This window comes from Rhinoderma darwinii, chromosome 2 (assembly GCF_050947455.1).
Source record: "Rhinoderma darwinii isolate aRhiDar2 chromosome 2, aRhiDar2.hap1, whole genome shotgun sequence".
NCBI lineage: Eukaryota > Metazoa > Chordata > Amphibia > Anura > Rhinodermatidae > Rhinoderma > Rhinoderma darwinii.
In genome coordinates this window covers 48,862,532-48,887,158 of record NC_134688.1, presented here as the reverse complement: position 1 = coordinate 48,887,158, position 24,627 = coordinate 48,862,532, and the positions used below count along the sequence as shown (strand labels likewise).

Below are 24,627 nucleotides of genomic sequence, written 5' to 3'. Positions count from 1 at the left end.
TTCAGTTTGTCTCCGTTCAGTAAGGTTTTTTTGGAAACTCAGTAGCTGGTATTGGTATAAGCAATGTGCTGGAATGTTATGGTTATTTATTTGATATACCACTTTTTATTTTGTTTGTTTTTTTCCCAATAGTCTTTTTTTTTTTAACCTGGAATTTTGTTGTAAAGAAGTCCACCCCACAAGCTCTACAGGTAACAGCCTTTTTTAACCTACAGGCCTCCTTCACACACCTCTTCTTCAACGGTTTAAAACGCATGTGTCAACAACATGCGTTTTTAATGACGGTTTTTATGGTGCCATTTTGTACAGATGTTTTTTATTGTGTCATTGTACAGGTGTATTTCTTAGCATTTTTAAAGTTCTATAGCGAAACCTATGGAAAAAAAAACCAATACTTAACCTTTTCACGCGCTGCTCCGCAATAGTACGTCCTGCAGAGGGGTTGCTTCCTGCATCAGGACGTACAGTTGCGAAGTAGTTCCCGGAGCACACCGTCCTAACGAACAGTGTCCAGGAACAGGGAGGTCAGCTGTCCCCGACAGCTGACACTCCAGTCTTGCCGGTCAGCGGACCATCGCCGCTGATTTCGGCAATTAACCCCATAAATGCGGCGAGAGATTGCGTTCGCCACATTTAAGTGGTTTGAAGTACATCGGCAGCCCCCACGAAGTGATTGTGGGGGCTGCCGATGCTTGTCGTGGCAATCGGAGGTCCTCCGGTCGGTCCTCCAATGCTTCCTGTCAGTGTGACTGTCACGTCACAATGACAGTTAGAACACATTACACTACGTGTGTAGTGTAATGTATTCCAGCAGCGATCAAAGCTGCAAGTCTAAGTGTCCCCTAGTGGGACAAGTGAAAAAAGTAAAAAAAAGTAATAAAAATATTTTAAAAAAAAGTGTAAAAAGAAAAGTTATAAGTTATATAAACAAACAATGCATTTTTTTCCTATAAGACTTTCATTATAGGAAAAAAATGAACACGTTAAAAAAAGTACACATATCTGGTATCACCGCGTAGTGTTATTTTTCGCGCACGATGAACACCCCAAAAAAAATAATCAATAAAAAACTACACCAGAATCGCTATTTTTTGGTCACCACCCCTCCCAAAATAGAGAATAAAAAGTGATCAAAAAGTTGCATGTACCCGAAAATAGTACCGATAAAAACTACAACCCGTCCCGCAAAAAACAAGCCCTTACACAGTTTTTTTGACTGAAAAATAAAAAAGTTACAGCTCTCAGAATATGGTGACACAGAAAATAAATTATTTTATAAAAAAGTGATTTTATTGTGCAAACGCTGCAAAACATAAAAAAACCTATATACACATATGTTATCACCGTAATCGTATCGACCCGCAGAATAAAGTAAAATTGTCATTTATAGTGCACAGTAAACGCCGCAAAAAATAAACTAAAAAACATTGTCAGAATTGCTGATTTTTGGTCACCCGGCTTGCAAAAGAATTGAATAAAAAGTGATCCAAAAAATCGCATGTACCCAAAAATGGTATCAATGAAAAGTACAGATTGTCCCGCAACAAATAAGCCCTCACACGGCTCCGGTGGTGAAAAAATGGAAATTCTGGCTCTCAGGATATGGCGATGCAAAATGTGCAGTATTCCAAAAGCGGATAAGATCCGACACCATTTATCAGTGCGACACCGGCCACATATCTATGAATTATTCTTTATTTACCGCATTATTATACCCTCTTATTATGCCCTGATGTACTCCGCACAGATTACATATGCCACCACATTATAAACTAAAATACCAGCGAAACCCAAAACAGAAAAACTATCAAGCAACATCTGCGCTCCAAAAGCAAAATTGCGTCCCTCCCTTCTCAGCCCTGCAGCGTGCCCAAACAGCAGTTTGCGCCCACATATATGGCATCGCCAAAAATGGCATATCAGTGGAAAATTGCCATATTCACACCATCCGCTGTGCATTAACCCCTTTGCGCACTATGACTTAATAGCACGTCATGGTGCGGGGGTTGATGTATGGAGCGTGCTCACGTTCTGAGCCCGCTGCATACGCTGCGGGTGTCAGCTCTGTATTACAGCTGACACCCGGGACTAACGGACAGGAACAGCGATCGTGCGGTTACAGAAGCCTGTAGAGATAAAAATATGCTGCAATACTAATGTATCCAATGATCGCTGGTACAAGTCCCCTAAGGGAACTAATAAAATGTGTAGAAGAATTAAAGTTATTAGTAGTGAGAAAGAAAAAAGTTTAAAGTTAAAAAAGAAAAACCTTTTCCCATTTTTCTTCTAAAGTAATGTAAAAAAATAAACAAAATTGGTATCGCTACGTTCGTAAAAGGCCAAACTATTACAATATACCATTATTTAACTCGCACGGTGAACACCGTAAAAACTTAAATAATTAAAACCGCCAAAATCGCGGTAGTTTTCGTTTCTACCGCACGGCAAAAGCTGTAAAAACGAAAACCCCAAAAAATGGAATCAAAAGAAAAAAGTTATGGCTCTTGGAAGGCGTGGAGTGAAAAACGAAAATAAGAAAGCAAAAAAATGGATCAGTCCTGAAAGGGTTAATTCATTTTGAATAAAAAAAACGTATGACCCCATGTGGGGTATTTCCGTACGCGGGAGAATTTGCTTTACAAAAATTGGTTGTTTATTTCTCCTTTTATGCCTTGTGAAAATGAGAAAATTCAACATTTTAGTGGAAAAAAATAGTGATATTAATTTTCTCCGCCTAATTCTAACAAATTCTGCAAAAGACATGTGGAGTCTAAATGCTCACTATACCCCTAGAAAAATTCCTTGAGGGGTGTTTCCAAAATGGGGTAACTTGGGGGGTTTCCACTGTTTTAGTCCGTCCAGGGCGTTGCAAAGGCGGCATGGCACCGAAAAACAATCCAGCAAAATCCGTGCTCCAAAATCCAAATGGCGCTACTTCCCTTCTGAGCGCTGCCATGGGTCCAATCAGCAGTTTATTACCACATGTGGGGTATTGCTGTAATCAGGAGAAAATGCTTTACAAATGTTGTGGTTCTTTTTTTCCTTTATTCCTTGTAAAAATTTAAAATTTCTATGCTTTTTTAGAAAAAAAGTTGATTTTCATTTTCACTGCCCAATTCCACTAAATTCTGCAAAATACCTGTGTTGTCAAAATGCTAACTATACCCCTAGATAAATTCCTTGAGAGGTGTAGTTTCCAAAATGGGGTCACTTTTGGGGGGTTTCCCCTGTTTTGGTCTCTCCAGGGCGTTGCAAACGCGACATGGCACCGAAAACCAATCCAGCAAAATCCGTGCTCCAAAATCCAAATGGCACTCCTTCCCTTCTGAGCCCTGCTGTGGGTCCAATCAGCAGTTTATTACCACATATGGTGTATTGTCGTAATCAGGAGACATTGCTTTACAAATGTTGGGGTGATTTTCTTCATTATTCCTCGTAAATATTACAAATTTCTATGTTTTTTCAGAAAAAAAAGTAGATTTCAATTTTTACAGACTAATTCCAATAAATTTAGCGAAAAACCTGTGTGGTCAAAATGCTAACAATACCCCTAGATAAATTCCTTGATAGGTGTAGTTTCCAAAATGGGGCCATTTTTAGAGGGTTTCCCCTATTTTGGTCCCTCCAGGGTGTTGCAAAACGCGACATGGAACCGAAAACCAATCCAGCAAAACCTGTGCTCCAAAATCCAAATGGCGGTTTCCACTGTTTTGGCACCACAAGACCTCTTCAAACCTGACAAGGTGCCTAAAATATATTAAAAAAAAAAGGAGGCCCAAAATCCACTTTCTAAAAACTGCAGAATCTGGGCAATAAATATTGAGTTGCATTTCTCTGGTAAAACCTTCTGTTACACAAAAAAAATGTATTAGAAATGAATTTCGGCAAAAAAAATAGAATTTGTAAATTTCACCTCTACTTTGCTTTAATTCCTGTGAAACACCTAAAGGGTTAAAACACTTTGTAAATGCTAAAATGTGAGAAATTGCTGCTAAAGTTCTAAGCCTTGTAACGTCCTAGAAAAATAAAAGGACATTCAAAAAACGATGCCAATCTAAAGTAGACATATGGGAAATGTTAACTAGTAACTATTTTGTGTGGTATTACTATCTGTTTTACAAGCAGATACGTTTAAATTTAGAAAAATGCTAATATTTGCAAATTTTTTCTAAATTGTGTTGTTTTTCAGAAATAAATACCAAAATTATCGACAAAATGTTTTCACTAACATAAAGTACAACATGTCACGAGAAAACAATCTCAGAATCGCTTGGATAGGTAAAAGCATTCCAACGTTATTACCACATAAAGTAACACGTCAGATTTGAAAAAAATCGGCTGTGTCCTGAAGGCCAAAACAGGCTGGGTCCTAATAGTATGCAGCTTTTTAAAAAAAACAAAAAACTAAAAACGCAACTGGCCCCTAAAAAAACGCCTTAAACCAAAATGCTCATATTTTACAATAGGCTTTAACCCCTTCCCTCTTTGGCCACTTTTGACCTTCCTGACAGAGCCACATTTTTCAAATCTGACATGTTTCACTTTATGTGGTAATAACTTTTGAATGCTTTTACCTATCCAAGCGATTCTGAGATTGTTTTCTCGTGACACATTGGACTTTATGTTACTGGCAAACTTTGCTCGATACATTTAGTATTTAATTGTGAAAAACACCAAAATTTATTGAGAAATTGAAAAAATTAGCATTTTTCGAAATTTAAATGTATCTGCTTGTAAAACAGATAGTAATAACACCCAAAAAAGTTACTAGTTAACATTTCCCACGTGTCTATTTTATGTTGGCATCATTTTTTAAACGTTCTTTTCTTTTTCTAGGACGTTACAAGGCTTAGAACTTTAGCAGCAATTTCTCACATTTTCAAAAGGAAATTTTTGCAGGGACCAGTTCAGTTGTGAAGTGGCTTTGAGGGCCTTATATATCAGAAACCCCCAATAAATCACCCCATTTTAAAAACTTCACCCCTAAAAGTATTCAAAACAGCATTTAGAAAGCTCCTTAACCCTTTAGACGTTTCACAGGAATCAAAGCAAAGTAGAGGTGAAATTGACAAATGTAATTTTTTTTTTGCAGAAATTCATTTTGAATCAATTTTTTTTTTGTAACACAGAAACTATTACCAGAGAAACACAACTCAATATTTATTGCCCAGATTCTGAAGATTTAGGAAATATCCCACATGTGGCCCTAGTGTGCTAATGGACTGAAGCACCGGCCTCAGAAGCAAAGGATCAACTAGTGGATTTTGAGGCCTCCTTTTTATTAGAATATATTTTAGGCACCATTTCAAGTTTGAAGGGCTCTTGCGGTGCCAAAACAGTGGAAATCCTCCAAAAGTGACCACATTTGGGAAACTACACCCTTCAAGGAAATTATCTAGGGGTATAGTGAGCATTTTGACCCCACAGGTGTTTCATAGATTTTATTAGAATTGGGCAGTGAAAATAAAAACAATCCTTTTTCTCCAATAAGACGTAGCTTTAGCTCAATATTTTTCATTTTATGAACAAATAAAGGCCAAAAAGAACCCCAACATTTGTAAAGCAGTTTCTCCAGAGTATGGCAATACCCCGTATGTGGTCATAAACTGCTGTTTTGGCACACAGTAGGGATTAGAAAGAAATAATGAGCGCTATTTGGCTTTTGGAGTGCAGATTTTGCTGGATTGGTTTCTGGGCGCTACGTCGCATTTGCAAAGCCCCTGTGGGACCAAAACAGTGGAAACCCCCCAGAAGTGACCCCATTTTGGAAACTACACCCCTCAATGCATTTACCTAGGGGTGTAGTAAGCATGTTAACCCTGCAGGTGTTTTGCAGAAATTAGTGTGCACTCGATGTTGCAGAGTGAAAATGGGATTTTTTCCATAGATATGCCAATATATGGTGCCCAGCTTGTGCCACCCTAACAAGACAGCCCTATAATTATTATGCTGTATTTCCCGGTTTTAGAATCACCCTACATGTGGCCCTAATCTTTTGCCAGGACATTCGACCAGGCTCAGGAGTAAAAGATTACCATGTAAAATTGAGCCCTAATTTGGCGATTTACAAAGTATTGCTTTACAATTGCAAAGGCTCTGATGTGAAATAATAAAAGAAACTCCTGAGAAGACCCCATTTTGGAAACTACACCCCTCAAGGCATTTATTAAAGGGAGTAGTGAGAATTTTCACCCTACAGAACTTTTCCATAAATGATTGGGCTGCGGATGGTGCAAAGTAAAAATTGTTATTTTTCCCCAGATATGCCATCTCAGTAGCAAATATGTTGTGCCCAGCTTGTGCCACTGGGGAGACACACCCCAAAAATTGTTAAAAGGGTTCTCCAGGCTATGACGGTGCCATATATGTGGAAGTAAACTGCTGTTTGGGCACGCTGTAGGGCTCAGAAGGGAGGGAGCGCCATTTGGCTTTTGGAGCGTGGATTTTGCTTGGTAGTAGTTTTGTTTGAGTATTGCTGGTGTTTTCAATTATAATGTGGGGGTACATGTAAGCTGGGCAGAGTATATCAGGCGCATAGTCAGGTGGTATAATAATGGGGTAAAAAAAACAATAAAATAATCCATAGATGTTTGTTACGCTGTGACACAATCCTTTCTGCACAGGCCGGTGTCGCACTGATAAATGTCCTTTCTTATCCCCCTTTTGGTCTACATTCTGCACCTTTGCAGTTTGGGGAATTTTGCTGGGAAAGTGTTGTCCTGGTATAATACGGGCGCCCTCGATTAGAGCAGATATGTTTTGGCTCACCCCTTCCTGGTGCCCTAATTGTAGGGCCTTGATAAATCACCTCTTGAAACAGAAGAAACGTTCCCCTCGAGCCTGCGTAACTGCATATTTTTTATTTCCTGACTTATTGGAGCCTTAACTAATTTTTTTTTCTCATAGACGTAGTGGTATAAGGGCTGTTTTTTGTGGGACGAGTTGTAGTTATTATTGGTACCATTTTGGAGTACATGCAACTTTTTAATCACTTTTTATCCTATTTTTTGGGAGGTGAGGTGACCAAAAACCAGCAATTCTGGCATAGTTATTTTTTTTTTTCTATACAGTGTTCACCATGCGTTATAAATTACATGTTACCTTTATTCTGTGGGTCAGTACTATTCCGGCGATACCTAATTTATAGCACTTTTTTATGTTTTACAACTTTTTGCACAATAAAATTACTTTTGTAAAAAGAATGTATTGTTTCTGTCGCCATGTTGTGAGAACCATAACTTTTTCCTTGACGGAGCTGTATGAGGGCTTGTTTTTTGCGAGACAAGCTATAGTTTTTATAGTTACCATTTTTGGATACATGTGACTTTTTGATCTCTTTTTATATAAATTTTTGTAGGGCAAATTGACCAAAAAACAGAAATTCTGGGATTATTTTTTACGCCGTTCACCACGTGGAATAAATATCATAATATTTTTATAGTTCATCCCGTTACGGACGCGGTGATACCAAATATGTATGGTTTATTTATTTTTTTTCAATTATAAAGGACTTGATAAGTTAAAAAGGGCGATTGTGTTTTATTTTATTACATTTTTTCAACTTTTTTTTCACTTTTCTTTAGTCCCACTAGGGGACTTGAAGGTCCAACTGTCAGATTTTTTTTCTAATACATTGCACTACTAGTGCAATGTATTAGATCTTTCAGTCATTCACTGACAGCAAGCTGATCAGGCTTTGCCTCTGGGCGGGGCCTAATCGGCTTCCGTAATGGCAGTGCAGGAGGCCATTGTTAGGCCTCCTGTTGCCATAGCAGTAGTCGGCAGCACTGCGATTGCAGGACAGAGCTGCCGATCTGCAGCCAACCACTAAGATGCAGCGATCGCTTTCGATGGCTGCATCTAAGGCGTTAATTGCAGGGATCGGAGCTAGCTCCTGTTCCTGCCATTACAGGTGGATGTCAGCTGTAACATACAGCTGACATCCCCCGCTGATGACGCCGGCTCATCTCCTGAGCCAGCGCCATCTTGCCTACGGCTACGGAAGCCTTTTAGGTCCTGCCTCTGGGAAGGCACGGAAGGTTTCTGTACTAGGCAGCCCAGGAGGCCATTATTAGGCCTCCAGTTGCCATTGCAGCCACCGGCACCCCGGTAATTACATTGCTGGGGTGCCGATGAGCTGCAAACATTTAAAATGCAGCGATCGCTTTTGACCGCTACATTTAAGGGGTTAATGGCGGGGATCGAAGCTAACTTCGATCCCCGCCATTACAGGAGAGTGTCAGCTGTAAGATACAGCTGACATCCGGGGATGACGGCACAGACTCCGCTTCTGAGCCGGTGCCATCCATTTGTCATAAGTATACGACAATTTGCGGGAAGCACTGGCATTCCATGACGTATACTTACGACAAATGTCGGGAAGGGGTTAAAGAAACGCCACCACGACTGTCAGCGACTACACAACATGCATCTACCAGAGGAATTCCTCCACAATATACTTGTCACCACAAGCGTTTTTGCAAATATAAAAATAGAGACTATCATACCTGGTTTCCGGGTCCAGAGAATCCATAACAGATTTGTTTTCTAGAAGTTTTCTTAAACTTTCACACAATTCAACATTTGTGTTTAACCTATAAAATAAATATCATAGATCTATAAACATCAGAATGAAACTGAAAACTAGAGACTTTATAACATTGTATGTAATGAAAAGGATTTCCCTGGATGTCATTGGTCTATGAAAGCTGCGATGGATTACACCAGTCACTGCCACGTCACAAATTTTAGTGAACGTCAAGACTACTACATACATGTATTGTGATTGGTTGTATGACACATAAAGGGGCTTAACATAGTAAGATTCTTAAAGAAACAACCCAGTTTATCACGCCCCCCCCCCCTTTGCAAATCTAGTGTAATGTAGTCATGTGTATTTACTTACCTGGTGCTGCATTTAACGGGACGCCGCTCCATTCTGGGCCGTCGTAGGGTCAAGTGATCTGTACTCTGAGAACCCAAATTATACAGCGCATACTGTAGAAACCGGAGGTCAGTCCCTAATAAAAGTCTATGAAACTCACATGGAGGCGCTCATAGACTTGCATTCAGAGTCTGACTTCTGGTCCCTACAGTAAACTCTGTAAAATACAGGGAGTCAGACTGAAGATCACATGACCCAACGGCGGCCTAGCAGCATTCAAGTCACTACATATGTCTACATTGCATTTGCAAACAGGTGTGGGAGGGGGGGTAGCGGGTTGGAAAAAGAAAAACCTGGGGTTTTATTAATACTTTACATTAAAATAGACAGCCACGCAGGTGCACTCAAGATCTGAAGGACCAGTCAGGTCATCTAAATCTAGGTAACCACAAAATATTCAGTGCATTAAAAATGTATTCACCCCATCAAGAACAAAGAGATAATGGGGCAGATTAGCTAATCAAAATGCGGCAACATTTTGGTTCAAATTCAGCCAGAATTGCCGTGCGTCACATTTATAAAATGCTTTAGACATTTTTTTGCAACTCATGAGACAAGCGGGCGTGTCTTAACAGGAAGCGGGGCATGGCTTAATATGCACTAAATTGCATTACAATTTTGGCGCAAAAAAAAAATAAACCAACCAAGAGAAAGTATAAAGTTAGACAGAAGCTTCTAAAGTTGCCACAAATGTATCATCGAGCATAAGACGCTGTGATTTGGAGCATCTACTCTAATTCTAAAGTGTGTAAATTTAGGGCAGATTTTTACTGGATGCCTCTTATGGAATGGTGCTATTCCATACAGCAGAGAAAAAAGTTTTCCCAATGGATATTGGCCCAATGAAGGCCTAAAGAACACTCTTTTGGCCTTTTTCAGGTGAACAAGGGCCTATGGGTTCGTTTAAGGTATGCTCCGAGAGGGACATACAGTAAACGTACACTGCAAACACATTGTGTAAAGGGCCCTAATCCCGCTTATCAGCCAATGGAGGATCTGAACAGTAACAATGCCTATGGCCTGCTAGGGGTATGTTGTATCAAGACTAGGGATGTCACGATACCAGAATTTGGACTTCGATACCGATACTTCATGTAGTATTGCGATTTCGATACCAATTCAATACTTTGCCAACAGTAATAACAAAAAAAAAAGTTCTTCCATTTTCTGATGTGAGGCGCAAGGTGCGATGATGAATTTAACCTCCACGTGCCTCACATTAATAGTAATTAACCCCATCATGTTTCTCAGTCATAATGGGTTAAAGAGGCTCTGTCACCACATTATAAGTGCCCTATCTCCTACATAAGGAGATGGGCGCTATAATGTAGGTGACAGTAATGCTTTTTATTTAAAAAAACGATCTTTTTTCACAACGTTAGGAGCGATTTTGGTTTATGCTAATGAGTGTCTTAATGCCCAAGTGGGCGTATTTTTACTTTCGACCAAGTGGGCGTTGTACAGAGGAGTGCATGACGCTGACCAATCGGCATCATGCACTCCTCTCCATTCATTTACACTGCACTAGCGATATAGATATATCACTATGTGCAGCTACATACACAAGCCCTAACATTACTACAGTGTCCTGATAATGAATACACATGAAATCCAGCCTGGACGTCATGTGTACTCAGAATCCTGACACTTCTGAATCTTTCTTGTGAGATTCCAGCAACGGATACGAAATCTCACGAGATTACGGAATTAAACGAGATTTTGTTTCCGTTGCTGGAATCTCACAGAAAAGAGTCAGAAGTGTCAGGATTCTGAGTACACATGACGTCCAGGCTGGATGGTCATGTGTATTCATTATCAGGACACTATAGTAATGTTAGGGCTTGTGTATGAGGCTGCACATAGTGATATAACTATATCGCTAGTGCAGTGTAAATGAATGGAGAGGAGTGCATGATGCCGATTGGTCAGCGTCATGCACTCCTCTGTACAACGCCCACTTGGTCGAAAGTAAAAATACGCCCACTTGGGCATTAAGAAAGCTCATTAGCATAAACCAAAATCGCTCCTAACGTTGTGAAAAAAGATCGTTTTTTTAAATAAAAAGCATTACGGTCACCTACATTACAGCGCCCATCTCCTTATATAGGAGACAGGGCACTTATAATGTGGTGACAGATGATGATGGGGTTAATTACTATTAATGTGAGGCTCATGGAGGTTAAATTCATCACACCTCGTGCCCCACAATAAGTGATAGAAAGAAGTTTTTATTTAATTTTTTTACAGCGTACACATCATAAATGATGCAAAAAAATTGTTGTGCAGGTTATTACGGCCACGCCAATACCGAATATGTGTATATTTTATGTATTGAGACTTATTTTAATGTTTATTGTAAAAAAGGCGAATGTGTATTTTTTTTTTATTTAAAGAGACTCTGTCACCACATTATAAGTGCCCTATCTCCTACATAATCTGATCAGCGCTGTAATGTAGATAACAACAGTGGTTTTTATTTTGAAAAACGATCATTTTTGAGCAAGTTATGAGCAATTTTAGATTTATGCTAATTAGTTTCTTAATTCTCGCAGAATTCACGGGAATAACGGCGGAGATGAGAGGCCCTCAGGTCTGCCCCTAGTTATGCAAGAGACATGGCCTAGCAGATGCCTGTCCGTTTTACACAGACCGGCACTAATACACTGCAATACAAAAGTATTGCAGTGTATTATAAATGCTATCGGAGGATCGCAAAGTGAAGTCCCCTATTGGGACTAGTAAAAAAGTAGAAAAACCCACTTTTTCCCCTTACAAACTGCTTTATTATTAAAAAGACAAAATAAAAAAAAAAAGTTACACATGTTTGGTATCGCCGCGTCCGTAACAACCCCAACTATAAAGTTATTATATTATTTAACCCGCACGGTGAACGTCGTAAAAAATAAAATAAAAAATAATGCAAAAATTGCTGTTTTCTTTTAATCCTGCCTTACAAAAAATGTGATAAAAAGTGATCAAAAAGCTGCATCTACTACAAAATGGTACCAATAAAAACCCTCATACAACTGCATTGGCGAAACATTAAAAAAAAGTTATGGCTCTTCAAATATGGAGACACAAAAACAAATGATTAAAAAAAAAAAAGTGTTTTTACGTGTAAAAATAGTAAAACATACAAACTCAATATCAATTTGGTATCGTTGCAATCAAAACAACGTGCTGAATAAAGTTATTGTGTTATTTATACCACACGGTAAACGGTGTACATTTAGATCGCAAATAAGTGTGTCAAAATTGCTGTTTTTTTTCTATTACCCTCAAAAAAGTTAATGAAAGTTAATCAAAAAATAACATGTCCCCCAAAATGGTGAAATTAAAATATACAACTTGTCCCGCAAGAAACAAGATCTTATACAGCTGTCGACGCAAAAATAAAAAAGTTATAGATCTTTCAATGAGATGATGGAAAAACGTAAAAAATAGCTTGGTCATTAAAGAGGTTGTCCGAGATACCATCATATTTTCAAAAACCCCTTTAACCCCTTCAGGACACAGCCTGTTTTGGCCTTGTGGACGCAGGTGATTTTTTCAAATCTGACATATGTTACTTTATGTGGTAATAGCTTTGGAATGCTTTTACCTTTCCAAGCGATTCTGAGATTGTTTTCTCGTGACATATTGTATTTTACGCCTGTGAAAAAATTTGGTCGATAAATGCAGAATTTATTTGTAAAAAACACCAAAATGTAGAGAAAATTTGCAAAAAATTGCATTTTTCTAAATTTGAATGTATCTGCTTGCAAAACAGATATTAATATCACACAAAATAGTTACTAGTTCACATTTCCCATATGTCTACTTTATATTTGCATCGTTTTTTGTACATCCTTTTATTTTTCTAGGACGTTACAAGGCTTAGAACTTTAGCAACAATTTCTCACATTTTCAAGAAATTTCCAAAAGCAAAGCAAGAAAGCAAAGTAAGGTATCTGAGTAGATCGTACCACAGGTACAATCAATCTCATAATAGTGTAAATATGAAACAGAGTAAGAGATGAGTACTGCCAGTTACATAAGCCATGCAGGTATGGAAAGTCACTGGATCATATGAACCACATGGGTTAGTAACGTTACTTGTTGTGCCCTATAGAACTCACTCGTTTTTTATACCTATACCTACATTCTGGGAAGATCTGTGTGCTTCACTGAGGCTTAGATATTTTGTACCTAATGATTGACGCCCTGTATATATGCAAATATGGCTTATGTAACTGGCAGTACTCATCTCTTACTCTGTTTCATATCTACACTATTATGAGATCGATTGTACCTGTGGTACGATCTACTCAGATACCTTACTTTGCTTTCTTGCTTTGCGTCATACATTGCTATCTGACTTCTGCCTTAGAACAGTTCACACAGCCTCCTCTGCTGGAAGTTTTTTCTTCCTTTCTTTCTTTGTGCTATATAATAGTGGTTTCCTATTGTCCTCCTACGCCATTAGAGGTATACAGTTGTCCGATTTGTAGTCTACCTTTTAATCTATATGTAATCTGTATTGTCTAATAACATTTATTTTTCTATGCCCTTGGCAAATCATATTCTAATAGTACATGACTCCTTAGTCTCTGTGTTTTTCCACATAGATGTAGATATAGAACATGGCATCCCATCCTCTACCCACACAGTCACATCATCTACATAGACAGCAGAACATGACCCACACACAGGTAACGTACTTCTCCACCATGGTACCTATGTTCCGGCAAGCTTCCTCAGCTGCTTCTCTGAATGAAGGGTCAGGATGGGCGACCTTCACAAAATCAGCCTGCAATTTGGAATAAAAGATGATCATACATATTATGAGATGATAATAAGTATATAGCCGGTCAAGAACAACAGGTAAGGCTAGGGCGGCACGGCAACTTCAAATTGCATGTGATTCACAATTGTATTAAAGTTACATGTGGAAAAAGTTACAATTTCTGCGCTAGTCGCACGTGACCTTCTTTCCCCATAGGGAATAATAAGACGTTGCATACATGTTCCCATGCAGCTCAAGTCATAAAGGCGTTTTCCAGGGGTAAAAACGTTTTTATTTGTTTGGAGTAAAATGAATAGGTATCCAATAAACTCACTTCACAGTTTTCGTACCGCTAAAAGTCTGAGGCAAGTGGCGTCATTGCGCAATGAAAAGTTTTGAAATTGTCTACGATAATTTGTATTTTAATTCCTCGCCATCATGGGTATTCCCATCTTACACATTTATGCCATCTGCATAGGATTCTAGGCAGGCTCAGAGGCAACTTTTTCCATTGAAATCTATGTAGATAGTGCCCCCCAAACAGAGTATATTGTGCCCCCCCAGAGTATATAATGCCCCCACATTGTCTGTCGTGTGGCTCTCCATGCTAATTTCAATGGGCAAATGGTGGTCATCGGACCCCATTTCTCCTGAAAGTTGAGGGCCTGATAGTTGGGACCCCAACTATCAGACATACATGGAGCATGCTGTGGATATGACATAGATGTGTAAGATGGGAATACCCCCTTTAAGATCTCTGCTTCCTGTCCGTGAATAGGATGTTTTTGTTTACGTCTAGATGCTGAAAACCTGTCCTGATCCTGTCCTCTTCTATAAGGAGCCTAGTCAGGAGGACATGATGAGAATGGGTCCCCCCCGCTCTAAATGTAAATAAGAATGTTTCTGTTCATTGACATCACATCCAGAGGTCATATCACTGCACACAGGGCTAGAACCACAAGTCACTGTGGTCACGTGACTGCTGGATGTGCCGCCAGTATGGATGTGTCAACCTGAGCCCTATTGTTTTTGAGTTCCCAGGTAGGGGCACAGGGAGGAACCAAGTCATTATTTTTAATATATTAGTAAAGCGGGTCATTTATGCAGAAACCTTAAAAAACAAACAATTCCCAGGAAACCCTCTTTAGGCCTAGTTCACACAGAGTTTTTTTAGCGCTGATTTTGCCACGGGGACCGTGTCAGAATCAGCAGCAAAAAAAGTCCAAAATTGCCTCCCATTGAAATAAATGGGAGGCAGAAAAAGCGTTTTTCGCTGCTTTTTTGCCCGCGGTCCTCAACGGCCGGGGGTGAAAACCGTGGCCAGAAAGTGCAGGCAGGAATGATTTGTTTCTGCCTGCAAAATACAGTGTGAACTAGGCCTTAACACAGTACAAGGACAAAGAATCGCTTTGTGTTTTTGTTCTCACCAAGTCTGCAACTTTACACAGCTCATCGCTCAGTTGGTCAAACATCTTCACCGTCTCTGCACTTGGACATGTAGTACACACTTTGTCCACTAGGGACTCTGTATTCCTCAGGGCATTATCCTGAACGATCTGAAATCCCTCTGGAGAACTTAGCTCAGGAACTCCAAACAGGCCCTAAAGGATAATGAAAAACAAGCAACATAGATGTGAATACAAGAAAGCTATGCCCCTGGGTGTAAAATCGTACAAAACAATCTGAAAGGAAGAATGGCAAGTGTCCTGACGTTATTCGCTATTGCACTCCTCCTATTTAGGCTTCCTTCATGTCTGTGTTAGGCTGGGTTCACACGAGCATGTTACGTCCGTAATGGACGGAACGTATTTCGGCCGCAAGTCCCGGACCGAACACACTGCAGGGAGCCGGGCTCCTAGAATCATAGTTATGTACGATGCTAGGAGTCCCTGCCTCTCCGTGGAACTACTGTCCCGTACTGTAATCATGTTTTCAGTACGGGACAGTAGTTCCACGGAGAGGCAGGGACTCCTAGCGTCGTACATAACTGTGAAGCTAGGAGCCCGGCTCCCTGCACTGTGTTCGGTCCGGGACTTGCGGCCGAAATACGTTCCGTCCTTTACGGACCGAACATGCTCGTGTGAACCCAGCCTAAGGCTGGGTTCACACGACCGATTTTCAGACATAAACGAGGCGTATTATGCCTCGTTTTACGTCTGAAAATAGGGCTACAATACGTCGGCAAACATCTGCCCATTCATTTGAATGGGTTTGCCGACGTACTGTGCAGACGAGCTGTAATTTACGCGTCGTCGTTTGACAGTTCTCAAACGACGACACGTAAAATGACTGCCTCGGCAAAGAAGTGCAGGACACTTCTTTGCAACATAATTTGAGCCGTTCTTCATTGAAGTCAATGAAGAGCAGCTCAAGATTTACGAGCGTCAAAGACGCCTCGCATAATGCGAGGAGCTTTTACGTCTGAAACGACGCAGCTGTTTTCTCCTGAAAACAGTCTGTCTTTTCAGACGTAAAAGCCTGCTACCGTGTGCACATACCCTTAGGGTTTACCGTTGTTCTGCTCCGTTATAGGAGCAAAACATGAAAAACTGGAAGTGCAGGATCCATCGCATGACAGACACAAGAGTCACTTGGCAAAATCCACTGACTATTGGATTCTGCTAGGTTTCTGTCACGCTGTGCGTTGTTTTAGTGGAAAAAATGCGCAGCACGCTGCACTATTTTATCTGGTATTTTGGACCAGATCTGGAACGGAGGCTCCAACGCAGATGTGAACAGAGCCATTCCACCACACCAGTCATCTGGTATATATGTGATATATAATCTACATTAGCCATAAATATTGTGATATAGGCAGTAATATCTAGGAAGAGTAGCAAATGCCATTTAATCTGTTAGTGACCGCCCCATAGTGTTTTTACGGCGGCCACTAACAGGCTTTATTCCGATGCATAGGCCTTTTTACAGCGCTGCATCAGAATAAATAAACAGAGCAGATGCCTGTCCGTTTTACACGGACAGGCATAATACATTGCCATACAGAAGTATTGCAGTGTATTATAAATGTGATTGTATAATCGCATAGTGAAGTCCCCTAGTGGGACTAGTAAAAAAAAAAAAAAAAAAAAAAAAAGTTTCATAAAAAGTGAAAAAAAAAATGAAAACCCACTATTCCCCCTTACAAACTGCTTTATTATTCAAAAACAAAATAAAGTAAAAAGTTCCACATATTTGGTGTCGCCGCGTCCGTAACGACCCCGCCTATAAAGCTATTAAATTTTTTTTAACCCGCACAGTGAACGTCGTAAAAACTAAAATAAAAAAGCATGGAAAAATTGCTGTTTTCTGTGAATCCTGCCTTAAAAAAAATGGGATAAAAAGTGATCAAAAAGTCGCATCTACTCCATAATGGTACAGATAAAAACTACAAGTCTTCCCGCAAAAAAAAGCCCTCATACAACCTCATCGGTGAAAAAATAAAAACGTTACGGCTCTTCAAATATGGAGACACAAAAAACAAATCATTTTGAAAAAAAAGCGTTTTTACTGTGTAAAAGTAGTAAAACATACAAAATCTATACAAATTTAGTATCGTTGCAATCGTAACAACCCGCTGAATAAAGTTATTGTGTTATTTATACCACATGGTAAACGGCATAAATTTAGGACGCAAAAAAGTATTGCTGGTTTTTTTCTATTCCCCCCAAAAAAAGTTAATAAAAGTTAATCAATAAATTATATGTAACCCAAAATGGTGCTATTAAAAATGACAACTTGTCCCGCAAAAAACAAGACCTTATACAGCTATGTCGACGCAAAAATAAAAAAGTTATAGCTTTTGGAATGCGATGATGGATAAACATAAAAAATGGCTTTGTCATTGAGGTCTAAAATAGGCTGGTCATTAAGGGGTTAATATGGCAACCTAACCACAGCCAAATTAAAGCGTACCTAACTTTTCACAATAAGCTGTGTGCACATAAGGAATAACAGGATTTCTGGCAATTAGATTTCTTGTATTCTGCATTATTTTGCAGTTTTCTCCTCTGCGGGATCTATCTCTAATTCTGTTGTCTCTGAGCTAGTGGGCAGAGCCTAACTGCTATCATGTCTTTTATACACAGCACACACAGAAGAGGAGAATCCTGCTCTCCTATCTCTATCACATATATAGAAGCTGCAGCATGGAGGAGATTATACAGCAGTAATGGAATGAAATAGGGATGGGAAAGGGGAAAAGATGTGGTCTAATGTGAAATTAATAAATAACCTTTATTGATTAACATTAAAATTTATAAAAGTTCATTGGTGCAAACTGGTATGTGTGAGTGACCCCCAAACTCACATACCATTAACCCGAAATATGGTGTAAATTGAGTGAGATCACTAATATATTTTAAAGCGATTCCACCAACGCTAATGTTCCATTAGAGTGCAATAATCGCTGCACTACAATGGGAATTAGAATTCAAAATAAACGAATGGAATCAAGTTGACAGTGTCAACTGATTAAACTGGTCCGTGCTGGACAAGTGAGCTCATATAATGATTGCTGCACTGTGGTATTGACAGGCAGCTGGGTGGACTAAAATAGCCCTACACTGACTAAATGGGTATGCATGAAGTGAACCACATGCACACCCTGCGTTTTTGCTGCGTTATTGATAGACAGCAATCAACACTCAAAGATTGAGTGGTTGAGTGATTTCACTTAGTGTTAGATACAATGTTTGTCACCATTGTTTAATTGTGGTGCACACTTAGCTGAACTGTGAATAGGAACCGTTGATGGTTATTTTTATTATATGTATTGAATTTGTAACCCTCCGTTTTTGTGGCTCCAGATGGAATAAAGTGAAGTCCAAATACCGGTTCAAATAATATGTCAGCTAAGATTATAGGCTGTGCTGGAACGTAGTTGTTACTGTTATTGCTGCGCTGTTGGACCAGCAAGCAGCTAATTGAAGTCAGAGTGAGCCCTACAGTGACTAGATGAGCAGTGGTGATCGAACCACATGCACATCTAACGTTACTCCAACGTTTATTATAGGCAGTTAATTATCGAGTGCGCCTTCACATCGCTGTCTGCCTGGGGAGCAGCGATGTAGAGAGCGATTGTGATATGCGCCACCACCGCTGGAGAACCCAGAAGCGGTGAGCTACATTCGCTCACTGAATCGTGTCAGTTGCCAGAGCGATTATTAAATAAGTCCTCTCCACTGACTCAGTATGAAGGCTGAGTGAATGGGTATGATGGTGAGAGCTCTGGTGCCGAGACCCCACAGCCTCGCTACACCTCACCTGAGGTCTAAGCCCGTGGGTGAGGATTCACACCGGGAAGATCGTACAGGGGTTACTGGTCGACTGACCATATGATAGCGGGAGGTGGGAGAGATATGCCCCGGCTTTTCAGAGTAGGGCAGCAAGACACGCTGTAATTAATATAGCGCACTGAAGTAGCTGACAGTTGTCAGCTGTCAGCCGTGTTGTATAGCGTGGTCTGTTATGAGCTGAACAGAAGCAGCTCTGATTAATTGTAAGCACCAATGAATAGTGGATATAGCACCCGACGCGCGTTTCGCCAGAATTCTGGCTTCTTCCAGGGGTGGGAGGCCGCCATTAAAACGCCCTATAAATAGGGTCCATGTTAATTGACGGACTCAGGAACCAATCAGGGACCTAGGTCTCGATTGGTATAGTTTCAATGAAGTTCTCAAAATGAAAATCGCTAATAATTGCAAATATCATCACTAGGACACCAAAACCATCATGATACGACCAAAAACAGAGAATTATATATGCACAAAGAGATGTATATATATGAAGTAACAAAATAAAATGAAATAAAATGAGATAAATAATACGTAAATCCCGTAGTTGTAGTGATGGAGTAATCATACAGCAAAGGAGTTGAAAATTGTTATATGTGTAATAAATACACAAAAACACTTACAAATGTTAATGAAAGGATGTAAATATGATATAGAGGGTATATATTAATGTGGACATTTAACCGGTGTTTTAAAGAAAACATCCAAAGCCAAAGTTTTCATTGAGTCCAAAAGGACTTACTGTTTTCATATTAAAAATCCATTCGCTTTCCTTTTGCAAGAGTGCCTGATCTAAGTTGCCTCTTCTGATGCCCAAATGTATTACACACAGGGCCCAGCCTTTAAGAGTTGTCCAGTTGGAATTATGTACATTCCCAAAATGTCTGGCTATTGGGGTTGGGTTAAATGGCTTATTTTTAGTTCTGCAATCTTGCTCATTTTTTGCAAAATTAATTATCGAGTTGATGTGTTCACGAATCCGTATACGCAGCTCCACCTTCCAGCTTTTTAAGACAAGGGCAGCAGAACTAAAGAACAGGCTATCATGCAGGAATTACAGTAAAAGGAACATCAAGAAAGCCTACAATTGGGCACTGAGGACCAATCGGGAAACTCTATTGACCCCCAAAATAAGGGTCAATACAGAACGATCCCAACCACGATTTGTCACTGATTATAATGACAGTTGGGATGAAATGACACTCATTCTAAACCGTCACTGGAACATTTTACTTAGTGACCCAGTACTCAATAGTCTACTCACCAGCAGGGTCTCCTTGGGATACAGGAAATGTAAAACCATTTCAAATATCTTGGTTCAGAGCCATTTCTCTAGAAAAAGTAAGAATATTTCAGTACTCAATCCTGGTTTCCATCCTTGCAGAATGTGTAGAGCTTGTCGGGTACTAGTGGACAAGAGAGAGTTTGTGGATGCCTTTGGTATCCTCCATCGGATCTCTGACCACATAAGATGTTCCACCCCTGGAGTGATTTACTGCCTTGAATGCCCATGTGGTCTCAAATATATTGGGAAAACCAAAAGAGAGCTGCGTATACGGATTCGTGAACACATCAACTCGATAATTAATTTTGCAAAAAATGAGCAAGATTGCAGAACTAAAAATAAGCCATTTAACCCAACCCCAATAGCCAGACATTTTGGGAATGTACATAATTCCAACTGGACAACTCTTAAAGGCTGGGCCCTGTGTGTAATACATTTGGGCATCAGAAGAGGCAACTTAGATCAGGCACTCTTGCAAAAGGAAAGCGAATGGATTTTTAATATGAAAACAGTAAGTCCTTTTGGACTCAATGAAAACTTTGGCTTTGGATGTTTTCTTTAAAACACCGGTTAAATGTCCACATTAATATATACCCTCTATATCATATTTACATCCTTTCATTAACATTTGTAAGTGTTTTTGTGTATTTATTACACATATAACAATTTTCAACTCCTTTGCTGTATGATTACTCCATCACTACAACTACGGGATTTACGTATTATTTATCTCATTTTATTTCATTTTATTTTGTTACTTCATATATATACATCTCTTTGTGCATATATAATTCTCTGTTTTTGGTCGTATCATGATGGTTTTGGTGTCCTAGTGATGATATTTGCAATTATTAGCGATTTTCATTTTGAGAACTTCATTGAAACTATACCAATCGAGACCTAGGTCCCTGATTGGTTCCTGAGTCCGTCAATTAACATGGACCCTATTTATAGGGCGTTTTAATGGCGGCCTCCCACCCCTGGAAGAAGCCAGAATTCTGGCGAAACGCGCGTCGGGTGCTATATCCACTATTCATTGGTGCTTACAATTAATCAGAGCTGCTTCTGTTCAGCTCATAACAGACCACGCTATACAACACGGCTGACAGCTGACAACTGTCAGCTACTTCAGTGCGCTATATTAATTACAGCGTGTCTTGCTGCCCTACTCTGAAAAGCCGGGGCATATCTCTCCCACCTCCCGCTATCATATGGTCAGTCGACCAGTAACCCCTGTACGATCTTCCCGGTGTGAATCCTCACCCACGGGCTTAGACCTCAGGTGAGGTGTAGCGAGGCTGTGGGGTCTCGGCACCAGAGCTCTCACCATCATACCCATTCACTCAGCCTTCATACTGAGTCAGTGGAGAGGACTTATTTAATAATCGCTCTGGCAACTGACACGATTCAGTGAGCGAATGTAGCTCACCGCTTCTGGGTTCTCCAGCGGTGGTGGCGCATATCACAATCGCTCTCTACATCGCTGCTCCCCAGGCAGACAGCGATGTGAAGGCGCACTCGATAATTAACTGCCTATAATAAACGTTGGAGTAACGTTAGATGTGCATGTGGTTCGATCACCACTGCTCATCTAGTCACTGTAGGGCTCACTCTGACTTCAATTAGCTGCTTGCTGGTCCAACAGCGCAGCAATAACAGTAACAACTACGTTCCAGCACAGCCTATAATCTTAGCTGACATATTATTTGAACCGGTATTTGGACTTCACTTTATTCCATCTGGAGCCACAAAAACGGAGGGTTACAAATTCAATACATATAATAAAAATAACCATCAACGGTTCCTATTCACAGTTCAGCTAAGTGTGCACCACAATTAAACAATGGTGACAAACATTGTATCTAACACTAAGTGAAATCACTCAACCACTCAATCTTTGAGTGTTGATTGCTGTCTATCAATAACGCAGCAAAAACGCAGGGTGTGCATGTGGTTCACTTCATGCATACCCATTTAGTCAGTGTAGGGCTATTTTAGTCCACCCAGCTGCCTGTCAATACCACAGTGCAGCAATCATTATATGAGCTCACTTGTCCAGCACGGACCAGTTTAATCAGTTGACACTGTCAACTTGATTCCATTCGTTTATTTTGAATTCTAATTCCCATTGTAGTGCAGCGATTATTGCACTCTAATGGAACATTAGCGTTGGTGGAATCGCTTTAAAATATATTAGTGATCTCACTCAATTTACACCATATTTCGGGTTAATGGTATGTGAGTTTGGGGGTCACTCACACATACCAGTTTGCACCAATGAACTTTTATAAATTTTAATGTTAATCAATAAAGGTTATTTATTAATTTCACATTAGACCACATCTTTTCCCCTTTCCCATCCCTATTTCATTCTAGCTCCAACCGGTGGTGTACACCAATGTGGTCCCCTGACCCAATTTCCCAGTGAGACAGGTGATCTTCACCAGTTGCTACAGCAGTAATGGGAAGTGTAGCTGAGAATCCAGCACTGGGGTGACATAGAAATCTTGCTGCAGAAGTGTCTCTGCGAGTCTCTCTGCCTCATATTCTGCTTCCTCCTCCCTTCTCCATAGACTATTATAGGCAGCATGTCACCTTATTCCTCAGTGATTTGATAGCCCGTCTTGTCTTGAGGAGACGGATATAGCAGTAAATTCAAGGTAAGTGAACAGTTGGAAAGGGGAGGATGAGAGAGAGGCATTTTTCTCTAATAAGATATATTACAAAGTTTCTTATATTGACTTGTACTATTGACTTATGGAAAGTTTGTAGACAAGTTAGTAACTATTTAAGTCAATTAGCCTTCGTCAAGGCTTCATAACAAATTTTGCTCACAGTAAAATAGCGGGTTAACGCTACCTTAGAGCAATAGACGTAAAGAGGTTCTCCAAATCGAATAGTTATTTGATACAAGGCCATGACATACTTATACTTCGTGATATCCGTCGTAATTCAGTCCCTGGGAGGTCATCACGGGCACCAAGAATAAATCTTGGGACCAAGTGAACGTGCCAAATATGAGAACGTACTTATTTCAAATAACTATTAGTCAGTCAATACCCCGGTTCTCACGATCGGTGGGGATCCCAGCGATGATAAAATGATCACGTGTCCTGTGGATTGGTGAAAATGTAAGATTTTGGGAATATCTCTTTAATGGCCATAATGCCCACTTGGCCTGATGGATATCCCTTTATTAGATGGAGTATAAAGTACAAATTACAGTCACGATAAACTTTCATAGTCTGTCTACCGCCAACCAAAAACGTCTTGTCCCCACTGTTGGCGCAAAGGATCAGGTGTCAGCTCAGTGATTGGTCTATAATGATCTATATGTCAATGCTTCCCTATGGAGAGCTGTTATTACAGGGTGCAACCCCCCATTCATTCTGTTCTATAGATGTTAGTGGTGGGGGGCTGCCATTATTATGGGTGCAGCCCGGATAACCTCTCTCACCGTGTTCTTGCCGAACACGTCCAACCTCCGCTGCTGCTTCACATTGAAAGCGGCACCGACAGGAGACCAGCCGGTGCTGACCGAGCGATACGTGGGGAGCTCCCCGGCCTTTAGGCGCAGGGAGCACAGGAGCCGCCGCAGGGACAGCATGGCGAGGAGCAGAGGACACCGGCTGCAATACACATGTACACAACCTCCGGCAGCACTGTGACCCCGGAACCCAGCTGCAGCAGGGCAGGGACTAGAGAACGTAGCGTCACACAACAAGGTGCTGATTGGTTCAACTGTTTAAGTGACAGCGACTGAAACCAGTGAGAAATGAGAAATACAGTAAAGGGGCTGCGCTTTGTAAAGACACGAAAATCGTTCGGTTTTGTGCAGCCTCTGGTTATCCAGATAGCCCTGGTATGATGGGAGATGTAGTTTTCCACCAGCTGCTGTTTTATCTGAAGCATGTTGTTATATAACAATATACATTTATTCAGAAAATCCCTATTTTATTGTAGTGACAGTTTGGGGGGGGGGGGGGGGGGGGAGATTAATCGAAACTGGTGAAAGGGAAAAGTGAAGCAGTTGCTCATAGCAACCAATCAAATTGCTCCTTTCATTTTCAATTGGCATCTGAAAAATGAGCGCTTGATCAGAGTGGTTGCCATGGGCAACTGCTACACTTTTGTGGTTTTAACGTATGAAAAAATGTTTATGTTAAGCCACGCCTCTAATCCCTGTCCATACACACCCAGTTTCCTTTGTGCTCAGACACAGCGATGATACCTCCTAAGGTGCCACACACAGTATCGTGCCCCCAACAGTGGCGTTGCTAGCACTGGGCTTTTGGGGCCCAAACCCCGGATTTTTGGCCCGGATCCCCGGACGACTGACACA

The 24,627-nt window shown here is 40.4% G+C and overlaps 1 protein-coding gene across 2 annotated transcripts in view; it reads right to left on the bottom strand.

Moving 5' to 3' along the window:
• MIPEP (mitochondrial intermediate peptidase) overlaps positions 1-23,976 on the bottom strand; it is a 123,911-nt gene extending 99,935 nt beyond the window's left edge. The window contains exons 1-4 of one of the 2 annotated variants that reach the window (XM_075851623.1): positions 23,743-23,976; positions 15,137-15,310; positions 13,645-13,733; positions 8,508-8,594 (exon numbers count right to left, since the gene is read on the bottom strand). In XM_075851623.1, coding sequence (XP_075707738.1) covers positions 8,508-8,594; positions 13,645-13,733; positions 15,137-15,310; positions 23,743-23,892 — 500 coding nt within the window. In that variant the 5' untranslated portion in view covers positions 23,893-23,976. The remainder of the gene's footprint in view (positions 1-8,507; positions 8,595-13,644; positions 13,734-15,136; positions 15,311-23,742) is intronic. The other variant, XM_075851622.1, reaches the window with a different exon arrangement.
• Between the last annotated feature and the right edge of the window lie 651 nt (positions 23,977-24,627).